Genomic DNA, 19,775 nt, shown 5'->3' with positions numbered 1-19,775 from the left:
CTGAGAAAGAGACACCTGAGGTACAAGACTTTAGCACTAATAATAAGCATTTCTATGAGACTTTAAAAGCTCATAGCACTTGATCTAACCCTATTCTGTAGCCATTGGTATTTCTATATTGTATTGTAATTATGTGGGTACACGTTTTATGTTTGCCTACTAAAATCTGCTCTCTAGGAGAACAGGAATTGTGTGATTTCATTTTCCTACCCTTCAAATCACTTAACAGAATAGCGGTTGTCTCAGTGTTAGTCTTTTGATGAAGCCTAAGAGATAACGACAACATTTTTTTTTAATGTTTATTTATTTGGCTACATCGGGTCTTAGTTGCAGCACGAGGGATCTTTTGTTGCGGCACGAGGGATCTTTTGTTGCGGCATGCGGGCTTCTCTCTAGTTGTGGCGCACGGGCTTAGTTGCCCCGTGGTATGTGGGATCTTAGTTCCCCGACCAGGGATCGAACCCACATCTCCTGCATTGGAAGGTGGATTCATAACCACTGGACCACCAGGGAAGTCCCAACAACAACATTTTTGAAATTATATATCTTACCTAATCAATAAATGTAATAAGAGCAAGCTTTGTTAATAGCATACCCATGGTTTGATATGAAATAGAACCAGAGTTAATCATCATACCAGTGTTATGCATTGGAGGATAATTGTTTGAAGTACATTTGTATTGCTCATCTGGCCAGCATCTGTTAATGACCAGTGAATTAGTCAATCGCAACTGTGTTGACCGCTCAGTCCACTCAGTTATTTATTTAGGTGGTGACTGGTGTCCCCATTTAAGACTATCTGAACGACACAGCTGTTCATCAGTCCTGGAAAGGGGCTGATGTTTGTCCAGCTTTGACACTTGCTGCTCTTCATCTCTCATGCAGGTGGGTGATGGGAAGGAGCTCCAACCACAGTAACAGAAGGGACAACATGGTCAATACCAGAGAATTTCAGGGTAGCTGCCAAAATCCAAATACTCTTCTATGTTGTTGTTCATGCCTGACTTTCTACTCAGCAAGAGATACCTCAATTTGAGCCAGACAAGTTATTCTCAATATTTCAAAACAGCTATTCCAGTTTTGGGTAGAGGGAGCATTCTACCTTAGATATAACCTGTAGATGCCAAAGTAACTTAACATTTAAAACACATCATACACGATATATAGTCATGAAATACATATGCACAATATAGTACCCAATACATGATTTTGTGGATGGTAAGGACTCATTTCCAAGGCTCAGTTCATCCATAGGTTGTTTCCGTTAACATTTGCTCTGAGCCAGGCGGTGCTTGACATTTCAGATAGATTGTCTCATTAATCCTCACAACAGCCCTGCAGAGTGAGTGCCATGATTCCATTTTGACAGATGAAGTGGGGACCCAGGAGAGGTTCAGCTTCCCCAGGTCTGCAGAGCTTATAGTGCTGGAGCCAGGATTTCCACCCAGGTCTCTTTGGTTCCAAAACCCAGGTTCTTTCATCTGTGCACTCTCCTTAAGGGGTTTGTAGGTGTAATGGAGGAAAGTCTGTGGAAATGAAAGTGTGAAGTAATAACTTGGATGAACGCAGACAGGGTGGGATTGAAGTGCCCGGTGACTGGTTTTCTAGCTCTAACACAGAGCTGGTGAGAAGGTGCTGTAGGGGTTAAAAAAGGGCTCCATCAAAGTAGAGAACTTGGTTTGGACAAGGCAAAGAGTTAATGAAGTCTCACAACCTACTTCAAGGAAGGAGGGAGAGAGGAAAATCGTGCCAAGTGACTGAGGAACACAAAGTAAAATTAGTAATCCAAACATTTAGCTTTGAAAGTTTAATGAAAAGCATAATCAAGCCCATTGACACTTGCCAACTGTTACCAACATGTGTGCACATGAAATCCTATTAACATAAAAGCAAAACTTCTTTCTGAGAAGTGTAATGGTTACAGTGGAGTTGACTGTTTTTCCAATCTGGTGGAGAGGGAGACTGGGGACGTAATGTGGGCCGTTGAAGCCTGTGTGAGCAGCTTTTGAGAATTCTCATTAACTCCAGAAATTGAAGGATTATCGAGCCAGTAGTTGTTTTTTTAATGCTCACTTCAAGTCAAATGGAACAATATAAAAATTTCTACCAAAAAGAATGGAAATGGGAGACTGGAAAATATCTTCCTCAACTCCTTTAAAACTCCTTTATCTTTTCTTCTTATAAGAAATATTACCTAAAGATTAGAGAACTCACATATTTCCTAAGGTGTGGTGGTGGTGATGTGTCTAGCTAACTTTCATTTTAAGTAATTTGTCACATATAAATATAAATATACAATAATTCCAGTCAAAGGAAGCTAAAGTCTTTGGGCTTTATGAAATAAAAATAGTATGTGAGGGTTTCCTGCTTTTGTGTGACTAGAACCTACCTGTCTTTGATTTTGTAGATGACCCTAGGTCTAGAGGTGAGGTCACTGTAGGCCCCAAATAGGAGGACTCACAGAGTATCTGAGGGCAGGGAGCAAAGGGAAGGAAATGTCCCCATGGCCATATCCTCCTCCCCTGCAGGAATCCTGGGAAACCAGAGCAAAGAGGTAGAGCAGGAAGGGGAAGTGGCCGCGGGGGACATGACAGTAGCAACCCTGGCTTTGAAGATGTGTCTGGAAAGGCTGTGAGGTTGGCCGGGGTGGATCCAGTTGTGGATGCCAGTGTAAGTCTGTCACACGGATGACCATGTGAATTAGAGCAGGGTTGTAAATACCCAAGCCTATGGGAGACAGAAGGGTGGTGGACCCCAGCAACTTACAAAACGGAGTTGAACCTCCATAGCTTAGGAGAAACTTCTGGAATCTGGTAAGAGACTGAGTTCCAGAGACTTGAGAAGTATTTGAGAGTTTCCAGGGTCTGGGAAAATGTTACAGAGTTTAGAAAATGGTTCAGAAATATGCCCTGTGGAAACACTTTTAAAGGGGGAAATCTGTTTGATTTTTATAGGGCTTTATTTTATTCATTCCGCAGTTCCCATTTACTGAGTACCCACGTTACAGAGGAATAGGGCCTACATGACTGCCTTGTGAAAGGCAAGGTACTTCTTGGGCCACGCACTGGTTCTAGTTGTTCCAAAAAGCTCAGCACTGTCTGGCTTCTGAGAGGCTTTGGCTCACGTACACAGCTCTTCATCCCTGGCCCTATCAGTCAGCACTTTTATATGCCTCCTCTCTCCTGCAAGTGACTGTCCCTTTGATGTCACCATTGTTCTTCCTTCAAAGACATTCCTTAATTTAGTTATTTCAGTCCAGCAAGGATAACTACTCTCTCCTCACTTCTGTTCCTCGAAATTCTGCACTTCTATACTGTGAGGTAGAAAATCTCCACAGGAGAATTTCTACCTTCCCTCAAAGGAGTGAAATGGCCAAGGGCAATCTGTTATTAGTGAATTTATATATTAAATTTCAACTTTTAAAAATTTATTTATTTTTACTTTTATTTTTGGCTGCGTTGGGTCTTTGTTGCTGTGCGCGGGCTTTCTCTAGTTGCGGCGAGCGGGGGCTGCTCTTCATTGCGGTGCGGGCTTCTCACTGCGGTGGCTTCTCTTGTTGTGGAGCACGGGCTCTAGGCACGCGGGCTTCAGTAGTTGTGGCGCACGGGCTTATTTGCTCCACAGCATGAGGGATCTTCCCGGACCAGGGCTTGAACCCACGTCCCCTGCATTGGCAGGCGGATTCTTAACCACTGCACCACCAGGGAAGCCCTAAATTTCAACTTTTTATAAAGAGAAGGATACATCTGTGCACTTCTCTACATGTATACTTGAAGAAAGTATTTTAAAAGGGATACATAGTCCACTGGATATATTAGTTGTCTGTAGCTATTAGGGATGCAGGGAAGTTAAAACCTAATGTTTATTTAAAATATCCTCATCCAACTTGAGAGTGAGCCTGGCTAGAGTCCGATATTGTTGACTTCCTCTCTTCATTTCTCCACGTGAAGACCCCATTTGTAAACTTTGCCTGTGTTCAGTCAACTCCAGCTGTTCCAAAAACAAACCATTCTAGATGCCAACTCATTGTTTACTGTGTTTTCACAAGAACCTGGTAATCTGGCTTCAGATGATAATGGACATTCTCTGGAGATAGAGATCCGCCAGACTCTGATATTCCTCTTTATGAAAGAGCTCTACAACTTTTTCTAGATTATTAGCAATTTCAGAAAATATGTCAACAACCTTATTCTCAAGGAGCAGAGAAAGCAGTGATTCCGGGTTGCAAATTTATTCTCTCCACTCAGATGTGTAGGGAAAATTGAGTCTCTTAATTTTCCATGACTACTCTTGCTCGCTAAAATCCACAGTCTTGAACTTACCAATTAATAATATTTCAGTCTTTTCAGCTTTAAATAGTCACGTCTCAATTTTAATGGTCTTCTTATTCAAAGTTGAACTCCCTCTGAGGACTGGTGTAGATTGACCCTCTTTTATCACTCCATCTTTTTAGATACACACCATTGAAAATGTAGGGTATTGATCACATCTCGACATACAGAGACTAGAACATTGCTACAGGGCCCTCCACTTACTATATTCTATTTCCACCTCAAACCATCACCCTCATGCTATGTGGGATGTGGCATTGAGCTAGTATCCTATGCTTTCTTTAATTTTGACCATGTACATATATAATTGTTTCTTAAATAAATCAAAATACCTCAAGACCCCAAAGAATTCATTTCTAGTGACGGCTCCCACAACTTGGGTTTTCTGTCACTTCTTAAAACTTACCCCATGGGTAGGTACTTGTTCTTCGTCAATTGTAAGTTTTTCCGTACAAATGATGACTTTCCCAGACTTAAGATTGTTCCTGCCCTGTGGAACCTTTTATGATCGCAGAGCATGGTTTGGCTTGATTTTTCTGGCTTCAAACCACCACAGGAATCTTGATTGACAAATTATACCTTCCCTTCCTACCAAATTAATTACATGTCATTCAACAAATAGTTTAAATTCTTGCTCTGCAAAAGGCTCTGTGCTAAGTCTGTGGGAGGGATAAAAATGAATAGGATATGGCCCTCGCCTCAAAGGAGCCTAGTGTTTAAACCATAAGGCCAAACCACTGAGGTCTTATTTATTGTGGACAGATTACCGCATTCTTCTTTGCTCTCTTTGTTTATTAGAGTAAAGTGAAGAGGGGAGGGAAAGTGAAGAGGGAAGGGAAGAGGACTTTTTTCCTCTTTACCCAGAGGGGCAGTTCACCACAGCAGGTGGACTGCAGTAGACAATGAGGAAGATTCAGGAATTGCACCTCATACATTGAAGTGGATGTGGAAACTTGTGCCACGTGTGGCCTCTGAGTCTCACTGGACAGCTGGACAGCCCCAGGCTCTCAGCTGTCCCACCAGTTAAGCCACAGTGAAGCAAATAACTTATGGCAAAGCAAACCAAAAGATAAAATGGGAAGTACTTGACAATTTTAATGTGTTACTTTTAAATGTGTTTACAAAATAATTTATTAAGACATATTTATGTGTAGAAACAAAGTGTCTATAAAGAAAAAGATCCATAACGCATCTAATATAGATGATAAATATATATATTATTCATTCATATATCTTTTCATAGATAGATAGATAGATAGAGGTTTTAAAATAATAAATGACTATTTCTAGTGCCTCTAAGGTATACTTCTATTACTTTAAGCTTTTTAAGTGAGCAGAAAAAGCCTCTGTACAAGGTAATCAAGCACAACTCAGAATTCTAAATCACCACGTTAGATACAGTGAAAAACACATTATTGCCATCACTAGGCTAAGGATTGAATATTTATTTCAGTCTGCTTTACCAGCCAAAATTGTATGGCTCGTCACAGCCTGTTTTTTCTCTTTATTATATTAGCAAAGAACACTCTGAGCTGTGTTGAGGAAATTAAATTAAATTTAAAAAACAACATTTAGCTTTAACTGGGCTTGCACATACGAGTAATTCTGGAGCTGTGCTCCAAGGAGCCTACTTTGGGGGGAAATGGCAGACCCTTGGATTCATTTTACCCTAAACCAATGGGTCCAGGAATGTCTATTTGTATAAAATCTTCAAGATACTGTTTTGAATTGTGTTGTATCATTGAATTAACACAAATGTTTTTGCCAGTCATTTACTCTTTCTTTTTTAAATTTTTTTATTCTTGGCTGCACTGGGTCTTCGTTGCTGCGCGCGGGCTTTCTCTAGTTGCGGCGAGCGGGGGCTGCTCTTCGTTGCGGAGTGCGGGCCTCTCATTGCGGTGGCTTCTGTTGTTGCGGAGCACGGGCTCTAGGAGCGCGGGCTTCAGTAGTCGGGGTTCGCGGGCTCTAGAGCGCAGGCTCAGTAGTTGTGGCGCACGGGCTTAGTTGCTCTGCGGCATGTGGGCTCTTCCTGGACAAGGGATCGAACCCGTGTCCCCTGCATTGACAGGGGGATTCTTATCCACTGCGCCACCAGGGAAGCCCAATCATTTACTCTTTATTCAAGGACTAGACAAGGCCAGTTGGAAAATTACTCAGGGCCCTTGATACATCTTCCTGTCAGCTCCACATCTTGTTAATTTGGTTGTTCTTTAGATCTTTCATCAAAGAATGATCAGGTGAGATGAGTGTAGAACATAGCAACTTTTCTGCTTTAATTATTTTAGTTAAGATCCCAAATAATTTTTTATTTTTATCTGTGCCATCTCTTGCCTGTCATTAGCAGAGGTAGCGGTAAGTTAACTCTAAACAGGTATATGAATGCATTTCATCTAAGCATTTCAAAGCAGTGTATTAAACTTTACGTTTTGAAAAATGTAAACATCTGCAAAAGTGGACAGAATATTATAATGGACACCCACGTACTCTGTACCCAGCTTCAACAGTTTTCAACTTGTAGCCGATCTTGTTTCAGCCCACTTCCAACCCCCCATAGAATTTGAAGTACATTCCAAGCATCACATCCTTTTGCTCAAATATATTTTAGTAAGAGTCCCTAAAAACTAAGGACTCCTTTTTATAAAAGTAACTAGAACCTCTTTTTCATACCTTTACAAAATTAACAATTCTTACTAGTCAGTGTCCAAATTTCTAGTTGTGTCAGAAATAAAACCTTTTTTTTATAGTTTGGATCAGGATTTAAATAGGATCCACCCCCCACCCCTCACCCTGGTCACTTATTTTTTCATTGTGGATATTCGTTGAAGAAATTGGTTTGTTTATTCCATTGTCCAGATTTTGTTGACTACATCCCTATAATTTCTTCTAATATGTGCGTCTCTCCCCCCTTTTTTTTTTCCTGTAGATTGGTTGTTGGATCTAGAGGTTTGGTCAGATTTAGGTTTGACTTTATTGTTAGTGCTCTCTCCTCGCATCTGGAGGCACATAGTGTCAGAATGCCTTTCTTTCTGTGATGTTAGCGGCATTGCTGACCACTGACTAGATCCATTAATTCATTAGGGGTTGTAAAATGGCGATGTTCTTGTTTTATCACACATTAGCTAGAATGCTCAAAGGATTTCTAAACAAGAGAGTGCTGAGCATATAACAGGTGCTCAGTAAAATATTTAATGAATGGATTAATTTTCATAAGAGCCCCCGTGACATGGGAAGTCATTAGAAACCTTGCCTAAGATCTGATTAAAGAGCATCTTTTTCCTCCTAGAATCACCATCCTTCTTTCTCCACTTTGCATAAAGCATCGCTTACAGATGACTTGAATTATTTTTGCCACTCTTAATATCTTCTGGTGCTGTTCTTCAACAGTCTTTTGGACTTATCTGATGATTTTCCTTTCTCAGTCTTATGCCAACTTAACTTCACATTCCTTACAGATTGGAAAAGCAGAGAAACGGAGGACAGGAATGCTAAGGAAACCCTAAGATGTGTTTCAGAACAGAGCCTCCATCTTAAACTCAGCACCAAGCACTCTTGGATAGTTAAAGGGTCTTTGAAGTTGACCCAGCCTGTGACATGCTCTTTTTGCAAAGCCTTCCTAAAAAGAAATGTGATGATCTTACCAGCTTCCAAGCTCAGCCTAGTTTATAGCCAACAAGCTTGCCTTTTATCTGCCATTTAGTTGCGTGCCTACTGAACAGTGAATTCAGAGTCTCTAAATAACAGCTTGATTTTTGTCCCTGACAGTGTGTATAAATACCTCTGGTATGGGAACGTTTGAAAATACTGTAGGCTATTAGCTCTATTTTTTTCTGACAACAGACCACAGAATCACAGTAAATGCTTTCAGTGCTGAAGATTTTTCACAAACATTGTAATTGTGAAGCGGAGAATCTAAGTTCTTATATTTGCGATATAAGAGGTATTGCTATACATTTTTTGCTGCTGAATATTTTGCTTTTCACTTGCTTGCTCACAGGGAAAGCAGTATAACAAATGCACATTTCTGCTGTGATCAGAGTGTACAGCAGGGAGCATAAAGTAAAACAAGTCTTTGGTGAGCAGAGCAGCCTTATGTGCATGATAGGAAAAGTATAGATAAACCGAGGGTCAAATTTTATTCCGTAGAGGGGCACTGATAATGCGCTTGGGTTTTCAGAGAGGAGGTGTTTTCCTAATATTTTGTGCAGATAATGAGTATAGTCTTCATGGAGCTAAGAATTGAGATAGACTTTGAAAAACCAGTGTGATTTGAATAAGGACCTTCTAGAAGAAACAGCACGAGCTGTTCATCTTACCTCGTCAGGGCACATTTTGGGGTAATTAAGGGATTTCCGTTTGACTAGCCTGGGAGGTATCTCTAGACAGGTATGGAATAACAAAGAGATGTTGGCTGGGGCCACGGTAGCAAGGACCTTCAGTGTCACTTGAGCAATGGTGAGAGGCTACAGGCTTTGAGGAGAGGTGTGATGTCACCTGGTCAAGTAAAGGTGTCAGGAATGAATCAGAAAGGGAAAAAGGGAAAGTTGAAATCAAAGCTTTAGCAAGGAGGATCATTTTGATTATAGAAGCTGCTGGACTGGGCAACTTAATGAAAGGAAAAGGAGTCATGGAGTCTGAAATCCACATTAGAATGATTTCAGGTAAGAGAGAAAAAGTGAGAAAGAACTGCTTTGGGGGGAAATTGTACAGAAGTTTAGAAATGTCCAGAAGGCTATGGGAAATGTACAGGACTGGAGATTAGGAGTGAGTTTGGACTAAAGGTAACATTTTAGGAATTGTCTGTAGAGCAATAATAGTTGGAATCTACCCCTAAAAGATTCTTAAATCGATCCACGTCTCCCTTGAGCTCCCCTGCTGCCACCTCATTCAAGTACCATCAACCCTCACCTACACTATTGATACCCTTCAGTCAAAAGTAGGTCCCCCTTTTGTGGGGTATCTCCACAGCACCCTGATTTTTCCTTCCAGGCCTTATTCCAATCTGTGGTTCAAGCTTGTGTAATTTTGAGGATGGTGTCATTGTCTGTTTTACTTACTCCTGAAGATCTGGCAGCTTCCAGGGTGCCTGGCACAGACTAGACACTCAACTTGTTTTTTCCAGACAAAAAGAGTAAATGAACATCACTACCAAAAAGCAGAAAAAGAGAAGAGTTGAAGAGAGGACTCTGGTGAATATTTTTAGGGCATAGAAGAAAAAAGTGGGAAAAACAAATAGGAAGGCAAAGAACCAAGAGAAGGTGGGCCCCAGTGGCTGAGGATGAGTGGAGGTTCCAGTCGGGGGTGGTCAGCAGTGATGGATTCTACAGGCGGAAGAGAACAAGGACGACAAGAAGAACTAGCATTTATTGGGTGCTTTCTATATGCCATGACTGTCCTAAGACTTGATGTGGATGAACTAATCTTCACACTAACTCTGTGAGGTAGGTGTCCCTGTTATCTCTGTTTTACAGATGAGGATGCCAGGCCCAGAAAGGTTACATACTCTGCTCAAGGACAAACCAATGGGGGAGCCATGAGTCCAACGAGGCCACCTGGCCCCAGAGCACAGAGTCTTTACTACCATGCAGCTATTCTGGCTCCTTCTAGCAGAGGGCTAAGGGCTATGGCACAGAGATGGAAAAGGAAAAAGACTGGCCACTCTTTATGACCTTTGGCTGTGAAAAGAGGATAGCAGTGCCTGTCATTCTAAGTTAGGACATCTCCCACGTTAGGTCACCAAGTCTACAGAAATCATATGTGAATGAGAGCATACCTGATGCGTTGCCAGCCATGAGAGCCTAGAGGATATGCTTTATTTCAGAAAAAGATAGTTTTTTTAAACTTTTTATTTTGTATTGGAGTATAGTTGATTAACAATGTTGTGTTAGTTTCAGGTATACAGCAAAGTGATTCAGTTATACATATACATGTATCTATTCTTTTTCAAATTCTTTTCCTATTTAGGTTGTTACATGATATTGAGCAGAGTTCCCTCTGCTACACAGTAGGTCCTTGTTGGTTATCCTTTTTAAATATAGCAGTGTGTACATGTCAATCCCAAACTCCCTAACTATCCCTCCCCCCTACCCTTCCGCCCTGGTAACCAGAAGCTTGTTCTCTAAGTCTGTGAGTCTGTTTCTGTCAGAAAAAGATAGTTTTGATCACATCTTCAGGATTTTGTAGCAGCTGCTTTAACATTGACTTTTATACCACATTCCAATATTATTACTGACTTAAAAATAGTCCTTGAGAAAGAAGAGAAAAAATAATCTGGCTCTGACGATAAAAAGCATTGTGGTATTTCAGCTTGCTTTCAGTTTTACATACATCTGTGAATCTTTCCTGGAGTAAGGTCTTGCCCAAGCTAGATGGAAAAGTACCTGTATTTGCCTTGCAAATGTGTTTTGCATAGCAAATGCATAGGTACAGGATCCACCAGGAACAGTGAGGTCAGGCCGACATTCTGGGAGAAAACGTGCACCTGAGTGACTGACTAGGCTGGTGTCTGTTATGTTGCAGGATGTTGCACCCTCTCAATGCTCACACGTTAAGATTTTGGCAGATGTATCGATTCCTTTCATTAAAGATCTGAGAGGATATGAATAACAGAACTATTTTGTTCCTAATTGATGCAAATCTGCAGTGCACGTGACTAAAATCTGTTCCCGGAATTTTTCATTACACAAGTTTGGGAATATGATTTAAAATGTATGTCTATATATTTATCTTTTTCTTCCTTAAAATTTTTTATGGATGGTGACTTTCCCTAACCCCAAATCCAAATATCATGCTCAACTTTCCACACAATAGGAATAGAATTTATCCTTTTTTTATTTTTAAGGCTTTCACTCAGAAAGTAGAAGCCTGGCCCGCTGAGGACAATGCAGCCCCTTCAGGGTTGCTGGCAATCCAGTTTAAAAGTACAGAGGAAACTAATCTCTGTTTAAAATTTATTTGTAACTTTTTCTTAGTTCTCTCTCTAAGTTTTGGTTTGTATGTTTTTTAAATAAACCCAGACTAATATTTGACCACTTAAAGCAATGAAATCATTTCTTGCCTTGTCTACTAGTTGAAGTTGGACCACAGCCTGACTTCATATTCCTTATAAAATGCACATGTTCTCTTTGGATTGTCCTTGGGCAAGAAAGGAGACTATAAGTACAAATGAAACAGTTCACATTGAATCATGCATTAAAAAAGTATTATAAGAAATTATAAGAAAAAGTATTGTATAAAGAAAGCTTATTAACAAGCAGGACTATTATATGGATGCTTTGCAGAGAAAAATGAAACAAATATGGTGTCCACGAGTGCCTTTCAGTTTTCACCACTCTAGATGCCTGTTAGGAACATTTACAATATTGTCACAGGGACTGATTAGAATTTGCTTTTGAAACCAGTTCACTGCTTTGGGGGGGAACATTTACCAATGGGCACTTTGGGCTGTGCAGGGCACAAGGCTGTGACTTTCACCCATTGAACACAGGACTGTTCCCTCCGGCAGATCGTGAGGCCATTATTTTATAGCCCATTGACCAGAATTTCTGTGTCAGCCAACCTTTTCCTGCTGAACATCCAAGCTGTGCTCCTGGGTACCACCAACCCAGAACTTTTAAAGGAATCGGGACACACCAAAAGGGCACTAGTAAGCAGGCTAGAAGTACAGTGATATTTTTGTTGGCTTTTTATGATTTCTGTTTTCAGAAGTATAACCCGATCAAAAGCACTTGGGCTGAGGGAGAATGAGAAGCGTAAGATATTCTGGGTACGTATTCAATCCCTGGTTAAACAATTATCTATAGACTCTGATCTTCAAAGCCATCTCCTAGCTAGGGTACAGTGGTAGATTATCTCGTTGGTTCAAAGATAGCTATTCTGCTATGCAAACTGGTCTTTCTGGGCTGTTTTGATTTCCTGAGCAACTTTGTGTGAAAAATGCCAAGGTGTTAAAAAAAAAAAACAAAAGAAAAAAAAAAAAAAAACCTGTTGTAGGAAGAGAATCATAGACAAACTATTAGGAAAAGAACTTTATCATAGAGGAAGACACCCCATTTTCCTGAACTCCTCCTGAACGCTCTTCCTCACTTGAAGGGTCCTGAGTCAAAGGCTTACCCACACTCGGAAGCCATGTTGACTGCCTGTCTTGCATCTCGACCATGTCTCTGTAGTTTTCCTGTCAGAGCATTGCTATCTCCTTTTTCTGGATGCATCCAGCTACTTTTAATTCCTTCTCTTTCCCACTTTTTGCTGAGTGGATAATTAAACATGAGTCCTGTTCTTTGTTGAGACCATACATTTAAAAAAGACTCGCTTCAGGGAACCGAATGATAACCTTGAAAGACAAGCTTTGAAAAGGAGACCACTAAACTCTAGGAAGGTGAAAGTTTTTGAGAACAGATTTCAGGCAAAAGCCCATTCCAGCTGAGTCTTCGTGCTGATGAGGGTATACAGGCTTGTAGAGACCAGTGGTTGTTGGTGTCTCTCCTCTAGTACCTAAGATGCTGGAGTTGACTGCCTGGGTTCAAATCCCGGCAGTGTGAGTTATGAGCTGTGTGATATTGAGCAAATTATCTCTCTCTCTGTGTCTCATTTTTTTCATCTGTAATACAGAGATAATAATAGCACCTAGCTCAAAGAGTTGTGAGGATTGAATCCAAATGAACCACTTAGCACCTGGCACATGTAAAGTGTTCAATAAATGCTATTGGTGAAACTTTCATGGAGTGCTGAGGAAAGATGTGCTTATTTTATATTTGCATAAAAATATCATCTCGGAGCCATGGTGATAATTCTTACTGCACATGACCTAATCATAACCTCAAATGTTTTTATTTTGATTTTTCCTCTATCAGCCACCCGCTGGGAGGGAAGCAAGAGCTGCATGTCTTCATATCTCTCTGTTTCTGTGCAGATGAGATTTACAAGCCATTTGAGTGACGGGCCTCCTTGTTCTTACTCAGGTGCTGGAAAGCTTCAAGATCATGGACTATAGCCTTTTGCTGGGAATCCACATCTTGGACCATTCCCTCAAAGAGAAAGAAGAGGAAATTTCACAAAATGTGCCTGATGCTAAGCGGTCTGGGATGCAAAAGGTCCTCTACTCAACAGCAATGGAATCCATCCAGGGTCCAGGGAAATCAGGAGACGGGATCATCACAGAGAACCCGGACACGTAAGTGCAGCGCCTGCCCACACATTTCCTTGATCGTGGCAGCCGACGTCATTGGGTAATTAAATGCAAGCATGTTCCCTTCATGGTGGCTCTTTAGGAATAGATTCCTACCTGGTGCTAAAGTGGATTAAGCCAGCCTTATTTCCTTTCATCCACGGATAACTAGATGAGTGGCAGTTTTTCGAGTTATTATCATTCTTTCACCCACATGGTTTCTTTTTTCAAATGGCTCCATTTTTTAACAATGGCTAAAAATGTTTTTATCCCTATTTACTACATATTCAAAACATCCACCACAAACAGGGTGAATATTCTTTGAATTTGAATAAACATGTATTTAAGCAAATACATGCTAGAAATTATGTCCGCAATTCAGAGCTTTTTATGTGCGTAAGAGGATTCTGTTGTCCTAGTCCTATACCCTGGCAGATGTGACCTCTTGCTTCAACAAGATGTGGTAGTAACTGCAGGATTAGTTTGCATGTATAAAAAGTGCATATTGACTAACAGAAACAATTACAGTCAACCATTTCAGTAATTTTCTTTGGTTGTGTCACGTGTGTGTACTTAGCTGAGCAAGGAGACTGAAAGAAAGAAATCATTTTCCTTGACTGTAAGTGCCTGCCTTGTAAGATTCTCCAACAATGACTAAATCACGGGCACATTTCACTTTTATGAAGGAAATTCATACATATTAAAGATTTTTTTAATCCTTCCTATAAATCCATCTAAATGTCCAATAACTGATTAAACAAATTATTCTGTGTCAGTATAGTGAAGTACTATACAGCCATTAAAAGCACATTAGCACTGAATATGAAGAAATGTTCATCATTTAGCAAGTGAAAAATTCAGGTTATAAAACATAAATTAAATAATAGCTTTTGTGTATTAATAAATATACACACACACAGGAAAGATGTACCAAATGTTGTTAGTGTTTATCTTTGCATCCTAGGAATGGATTCTTTGTATATTTTTTCTTTGTGCTGTTCTATATTTTATTTTAAAACCTCACAGTAAGTATATAAAAGTGTTGCATTTTTGATGAGCAATATTTTGAAATACTTGAAAATTCTTGCTCTTGGTTTTAAAGTAGGAATGATTTTTTAATTGAATTCTTCCCATCCAGCTCTTCAGAATTGACGGCTATGGTGTTATTCTCCTTCAGGGGAGGTACATCATTCTGGATTCCCAGGAAGACTTTAGCTGAAGCAAAAAAAAGAAAAAAAAGATGAAGGGAGAGAGAGTCCAGGATTCTTAGAGACTGCCCATTTTCATTTACAGTCTATTTATTAGAAATGATTTTTAACTTCCTATTCATATAAAATGTTTCTCTTTTGCTCTGTTCACAGAATGGGAGGCATTCCAGCTAAAAGCCATAAGGGAGAAAAGCTACTTTTATTTATGGGCATTATTGATATTCTGCAATCATATAGGTAAGAAATTTGGGGAAGTAGTCTTTTATTATTTCAAAATAAATCAACGAAAGGTTCTGAAAATTCACCAAATGGGAGTGATTTTACATTCTTATTTTTATTTTTCTGTCCGTTTATGTTTAGGTTAATGAAAAAGTTGGAACATTCCTGGAAAGCTCTTGTTTATGATGGGGTAAGTGATTTATCATGCTCCTTATTAAACTGTATATTTTTCTGATTTCTCAGAGACTTCAAAGTATGTCTAGGAAGCCGTGTCACTTGAAGAGGAAAGGAAACAAAGATCTTTATAAACTCAGAGTCTCAGGCTAGCAGATTGGTTCAAATCTAAGAACAAAGACAACATAAATGTGAATAGCTCTTCAAATAGAGGCCATCCAGCCAGTGACTAGGTAGAGGCCGGGAAAACAAAATGAGGTCTCGTTTTTATGTGCAATCTGCAGGGCCCAATTATGAGATGATGAGAAAAAGGAGGAGACTTTTCATAGACACTGGGAAGACCAGTAGGGCACTTGAACTCAAGTTGTCCCAAGACCAAGCTTCAGAGGGATTTGAACCCTACTTTGATGGTAAACAGCCCTGGGCTTGAACTCTGCGTTCAAACCACTTTACTAGCCATGTGTCCCAGACACATTGCTTGCTTGTCATCTCTTAGCCTGGTTTCCCATTTGTAGCAGAAGCCTAGTAATAGTACCTCGTACCTGCCTCGTAGGCTGATGTGAGGGTTAAATTAAATAATGCCCCTTAGTGTTCAACATGATGCCTAACATAATAAGGACATAGGAAGGGAAAACTTTTTCGGTTGTGTTGGATTTATACATGACAAAGGCTGACTGACATGAGGATGTCTTTTGGACCCAGAATTGGCATGACTGAAGAAAACCATCGGTTATCAAAGAGCAGCCTCTGTCTCTCTCTCTATATATACACGCACATGCGCGCATGCACGCACACACACGAGACTTCCTATCTAGTTGTTAAATTTGAACTTCCTGCTGTTGACAGAACATTTATGGCCTCAGCCTCCCTCAGTTAATAACTCAAAGTGACACTTCCAGAGAATATATTGGTCAAAGATTTGCTCACACATTTTTTTAAGATGTTAGCAGATGCTTTCCTTTGAAACAAAGATAAACTATAGATGCTATTCTTCTCCTTTTTTGGAAAAGAACACCCACTTTCTCAGTTCTGTGGAAGACTGGTAATAACCTTTCAGCATGAAAGATCTGCATTTTGTCCACAGGCTAAGGAATGACCTTCGTCAGAATGCACTTTTAAACAACAGGTTCACAAGTTTGTTTCTGAGAATCAAACTTAGGCTTATTATTCAAATCAAAGATTCTTTTTATGAAAAGGCCAAGATGGTAGGTTAATTTTTTTTCCTTCTAGCTGAGAAAAGTAGCAACTACATTAATGCCTCGAACATGGAAGGGAAAGAGAGTAAACACCCTCTGTTTCATTCTCCTTCTGTTTATTGACACAATTTCAATTCCCTGTTACCAAATGAGATTTGTGCTCTGAATGGCTTAGTCCTCTATTGGTCAGCTGCTTCTAAGGAACCCCTACTTTTGTCTAAATAACATATATCTTCTTTTTTTGGTGTCTTTTTTTAATTACACAAATATATAATCAGCATCTCTGTGCTGATTATATATTTGTGTAATTATAAGCAATAATTAAGACTTATTTTTGTCTTTTTACAAAAGTGCCTCTTCTTTAAACACTGCTTCTTCATACCAAGGAGAACCACAATCTAACTTCTCTTGGAAAGCAAAAATCTTAATCATCTTGCGTCCTACATATTTTTAAATGACGGTACTTGTGAATTTGTGTCCACTTCCAACAGGAGCTGACCGAATAGTGGGGAGAGTGCATGTCAAACCAGTGGGAAATTTTCCACCACATCTGCAGCATCACTGATAGTCTAGGGGACCATTTTAACTTGGCAAAGAGGGTTTCTCCATACTGTGTCCTTCGTAACTCAATCATTACAGAATTACCTTAAGCCTCATGTAACACCCAATTTCACAGATGAAAAGACTGAGGCACTGAGATAGTGTCTTTACCCAGAACCACACAGCTTTTTAAAATTAGAGCTAACACCAGAACCGGGTCTCTGGATTCTGGTCCAGTGTGTGTTTTTTCTTCCAAATCCATCGCAGATACTTTATAGTATCTAAACGTAAATTTTTAGAAGTTTCCCGGTTGGACGCCATGAACCTGAAATCAAAATGGAGCACTCAGTAAGCAAATTTCCTATTTTTAGGAATGTGTATCTTGGATAGTAAATAAATAACTACTGAGTAAACATATAGAATTAGATCCTTCATCCATCTTCTTTCCTGGACTTGTAATAAAATGCCCCCTCAGTCCTAAAGACTCCTACCAAGCATGAGAGAATTAACAATTTAATTCAATTCAGCTCTATCTAATTAGTAGATAATTGAACATAACAGGGGTCATCAGTCAGCCCTGTCTCCTAGGAGTCTTCCCTGTGTCTACATACCTTATTATTGGGAAGTGAAACCAGCAAACTTTTTTTTTTTGCCCTCTATCTCACTCTTACATTAGGGTTGTTTTGCTTCTTTATGTCCCCAGTTTTTGTTCCTGACTGAAAGTGATATGTCTTTATTCCAGATGACACTTGAGACACTGGCTGCCTGTATGTTAAAAAATGGAATTTAAAAGCCCCTCATGGCACACAGTGGAACAAGGATCAGCTGTTTGGGTTTATGAAGCAGAGTCTTTGCTATCTCACCCCTGCCCCTCTTAATGCTCTGTTTCACCATGAGTATCTGGAACCTTTGCTCAGATGGAGCCTTGTCCTTCCTGCCCCAACCCAGCTCCTGGGCACACAGCACGTGGGCATCACTCTTTTGTGGCTCCCGACATCCACACCTTCTGGTTAAGGACGTTGGCTAACAGAGAGCCAACTGCCTAGATCTGTCCTCTAGCTTGAAACACATTGTCTGAGAGGTAAACCTCTCGTACCTGATTTGTCTTTTCAGGACACTGTTTCGGTTCATAGACCAAGCTTTTATGCAGACAGATTTCTAAAGTTTATGAATTCCAGAGTTTTCAAGAAAATTCAAGGTAAGATTTTTATGAATTTCTTTTTTTTTTACCTTTAGCACTTACTGGCTGACTTCACTTTGTAAGATTTTTATTGGAAGAGTTGGAACTATTTATCTCCCAAAAGCGGTAATCACTTAGTAATTATGGTTAAGTATCCTAGCCAGGTATTTATTGATGCTGTAATCATTAAAGTCTAATTTTGTGCTGGAAAAAATTATAAACTGCCTTAATATCCAACCCTATAATATATTGGTTAAATATGTTATGATACAATTAAATAATGGAATAATATGCAACAAATAAAAAATGATGTATTAAAGGTACATTTAGTCCTTATAGCTAGCTTCATTCACATATATATAGTTACTGGTCCGCATACCTAAATGCACAACAAAATTCTAATGGGATATATAAAAATGTTAACAGTAGTTATTCTCATGGAGTGTTCTCCAGAATAGACCATATGTTAGTCCTCAAAACACATTTCAATAGATTTTAAAAGATTGAAATCGTGCAAAGTGTCTTTTCTGATCACAGTGGAATGAATCAAAGAGTGAAAACTGGAAAATTCACAAATATGTGAAAATTAAACAACACACTCTCAAACTACCAATGGGACAAAGAAGAAAACACAGTGAAATTAGGAAAAACTTAGAGATGAATGGAAATGAAAATACACATTCCAAAAACTTAGAGGATGCTGCAAAGTCAGTGCTCAGAGGGAAATGTATAGCTGTAAATGCCTACATTAAAAAAAGAAGAAAGATCTCAAATCAGTACCGAACTTTAAACCATAAGGACATAAAAAAAGAAGAGCAGACTAAACCCAAAGTTAACAATGGTTATTCCGAACCATGAGATTGTGTGGTATTTTCTTTTTCTTTACATCAGTATTTATTAAATTTTCCACAATGGATGTGTATTATTTATGTAGAAAATTTTTTAACTAAGTGAAAAGGAAAAAATAACCCTGTTGTTACTTATGTTATTTTATCATTTAGGTATTTTGTGGTCCAATTTCATAACAATTTAGCCACACACAAAAAACTGAAAGAGTAGAATGTTCATATTTTGTATTTATATAAGACAGATTTTTTTTCTTATAATATTTGTTGGAGTTTTTTGTTAATGAAAGTAAAACACTTTCTTTTTTAAGGCTTTTTTCCCCAGCTTTATTGAGATATAATTGACATATAACATTATGTAAGTTTAAGGTGTACAATGTGATGATTTGATGCACATATATATTGCAAAATGATTATCACAATTCGGTTACTGAACACATTCATCATCTCACATAATTACAAATTGTGTGTGTGTGTATGTGTTTGTGTGGTGAGAACATTTAAGATCTACCCTCTTAGCAACTTTCCAGTGTGTAAGACAGAATTATTAACTATAGTCTCCATGCTATATATTAGATTTCAAGAACTTATTCATCTTATAACTGGAAGTTGGTACCCTTCGACCAATGTCTCCCCATTTCACCCACCCGTCAGCCCCAAGTAACAATTCTTCTACTCTCTGTGTCTATGAGTTCAACTTTTTTAGCACATGTAGGTGAGATCATACAGTATTTGTCTTTCTCTTTCTGGTTTATTTCACTTAGCATAATGCTGTCACGGTCCATCTATATTGTCACCAGTGGCGGGATTTCCTTATTTTTTTCTATCCATTCATCTGTCAGTGGACACTTAGGTTGTTTCCATGTCTTGGCTGTTGTGAATAATGCCTCAGTGAACATGGAAATGCAGATACCTCTTC

General features: G+C 39.3%; 1 protein-coding gene across 6 annotated transcripts in view; it reads left to right on the top strand.

The window, feature by feature from the left end:
• The window catches only part of PIP5K1B (phosphatidylinositol-4-phosphate 5-kinase type 1 beta), a 571,896-nt gene that overhangs the window by 386,154 nt on the left and 165,967 nt on the right, over positions 1 to 19,775 (top strand). For all 6 annotated transcript variants that reach the window (XM_061200361.1, XM_061200362.1, XM_061200360.1 and 3 more), the window contains 4 exons: positions 13,289 to 13,500; positions 14,856 to 14,939; positions 15,063 to 15,111; positions 17,945 to 18,029. In XM_061200361.1, the coding sequence (XP_061056344.1) occupies positions 13,289 to 13,500; positions 14,856 to 14,939; positions 15,063 to 15,111; positions 17,945 to 18,029 (430 nt within the window). The remainder of the gene's footprint in view (positions 1 to 13,288; positions 13,501 to 14,855; positions 14,940 to 15,062; positions 15,112 to 17,944; positions 18,030 to 19,775) is intronic.

Source organism: Eubalaena glacialis, chromosome 9 (assembly GCF_028564815.1).
Source record: "Eubalaena glacialis isolate mEubGla1 chromosome 9, mEubGla1.1.hap2.+ XY, whole genome shotgun sequence".
Taxonomy (NCBI): Eukaryota; Metazoa; Chordata; class Mammalia; order Artiodactyla; family Balaenidae; genus Eubalaena; species Eubalaena glacialis.
Note: the sequence above shows the minus strand (reverse complement) of the source record. Positions and strands in the feature narration are given on the sequence as shown.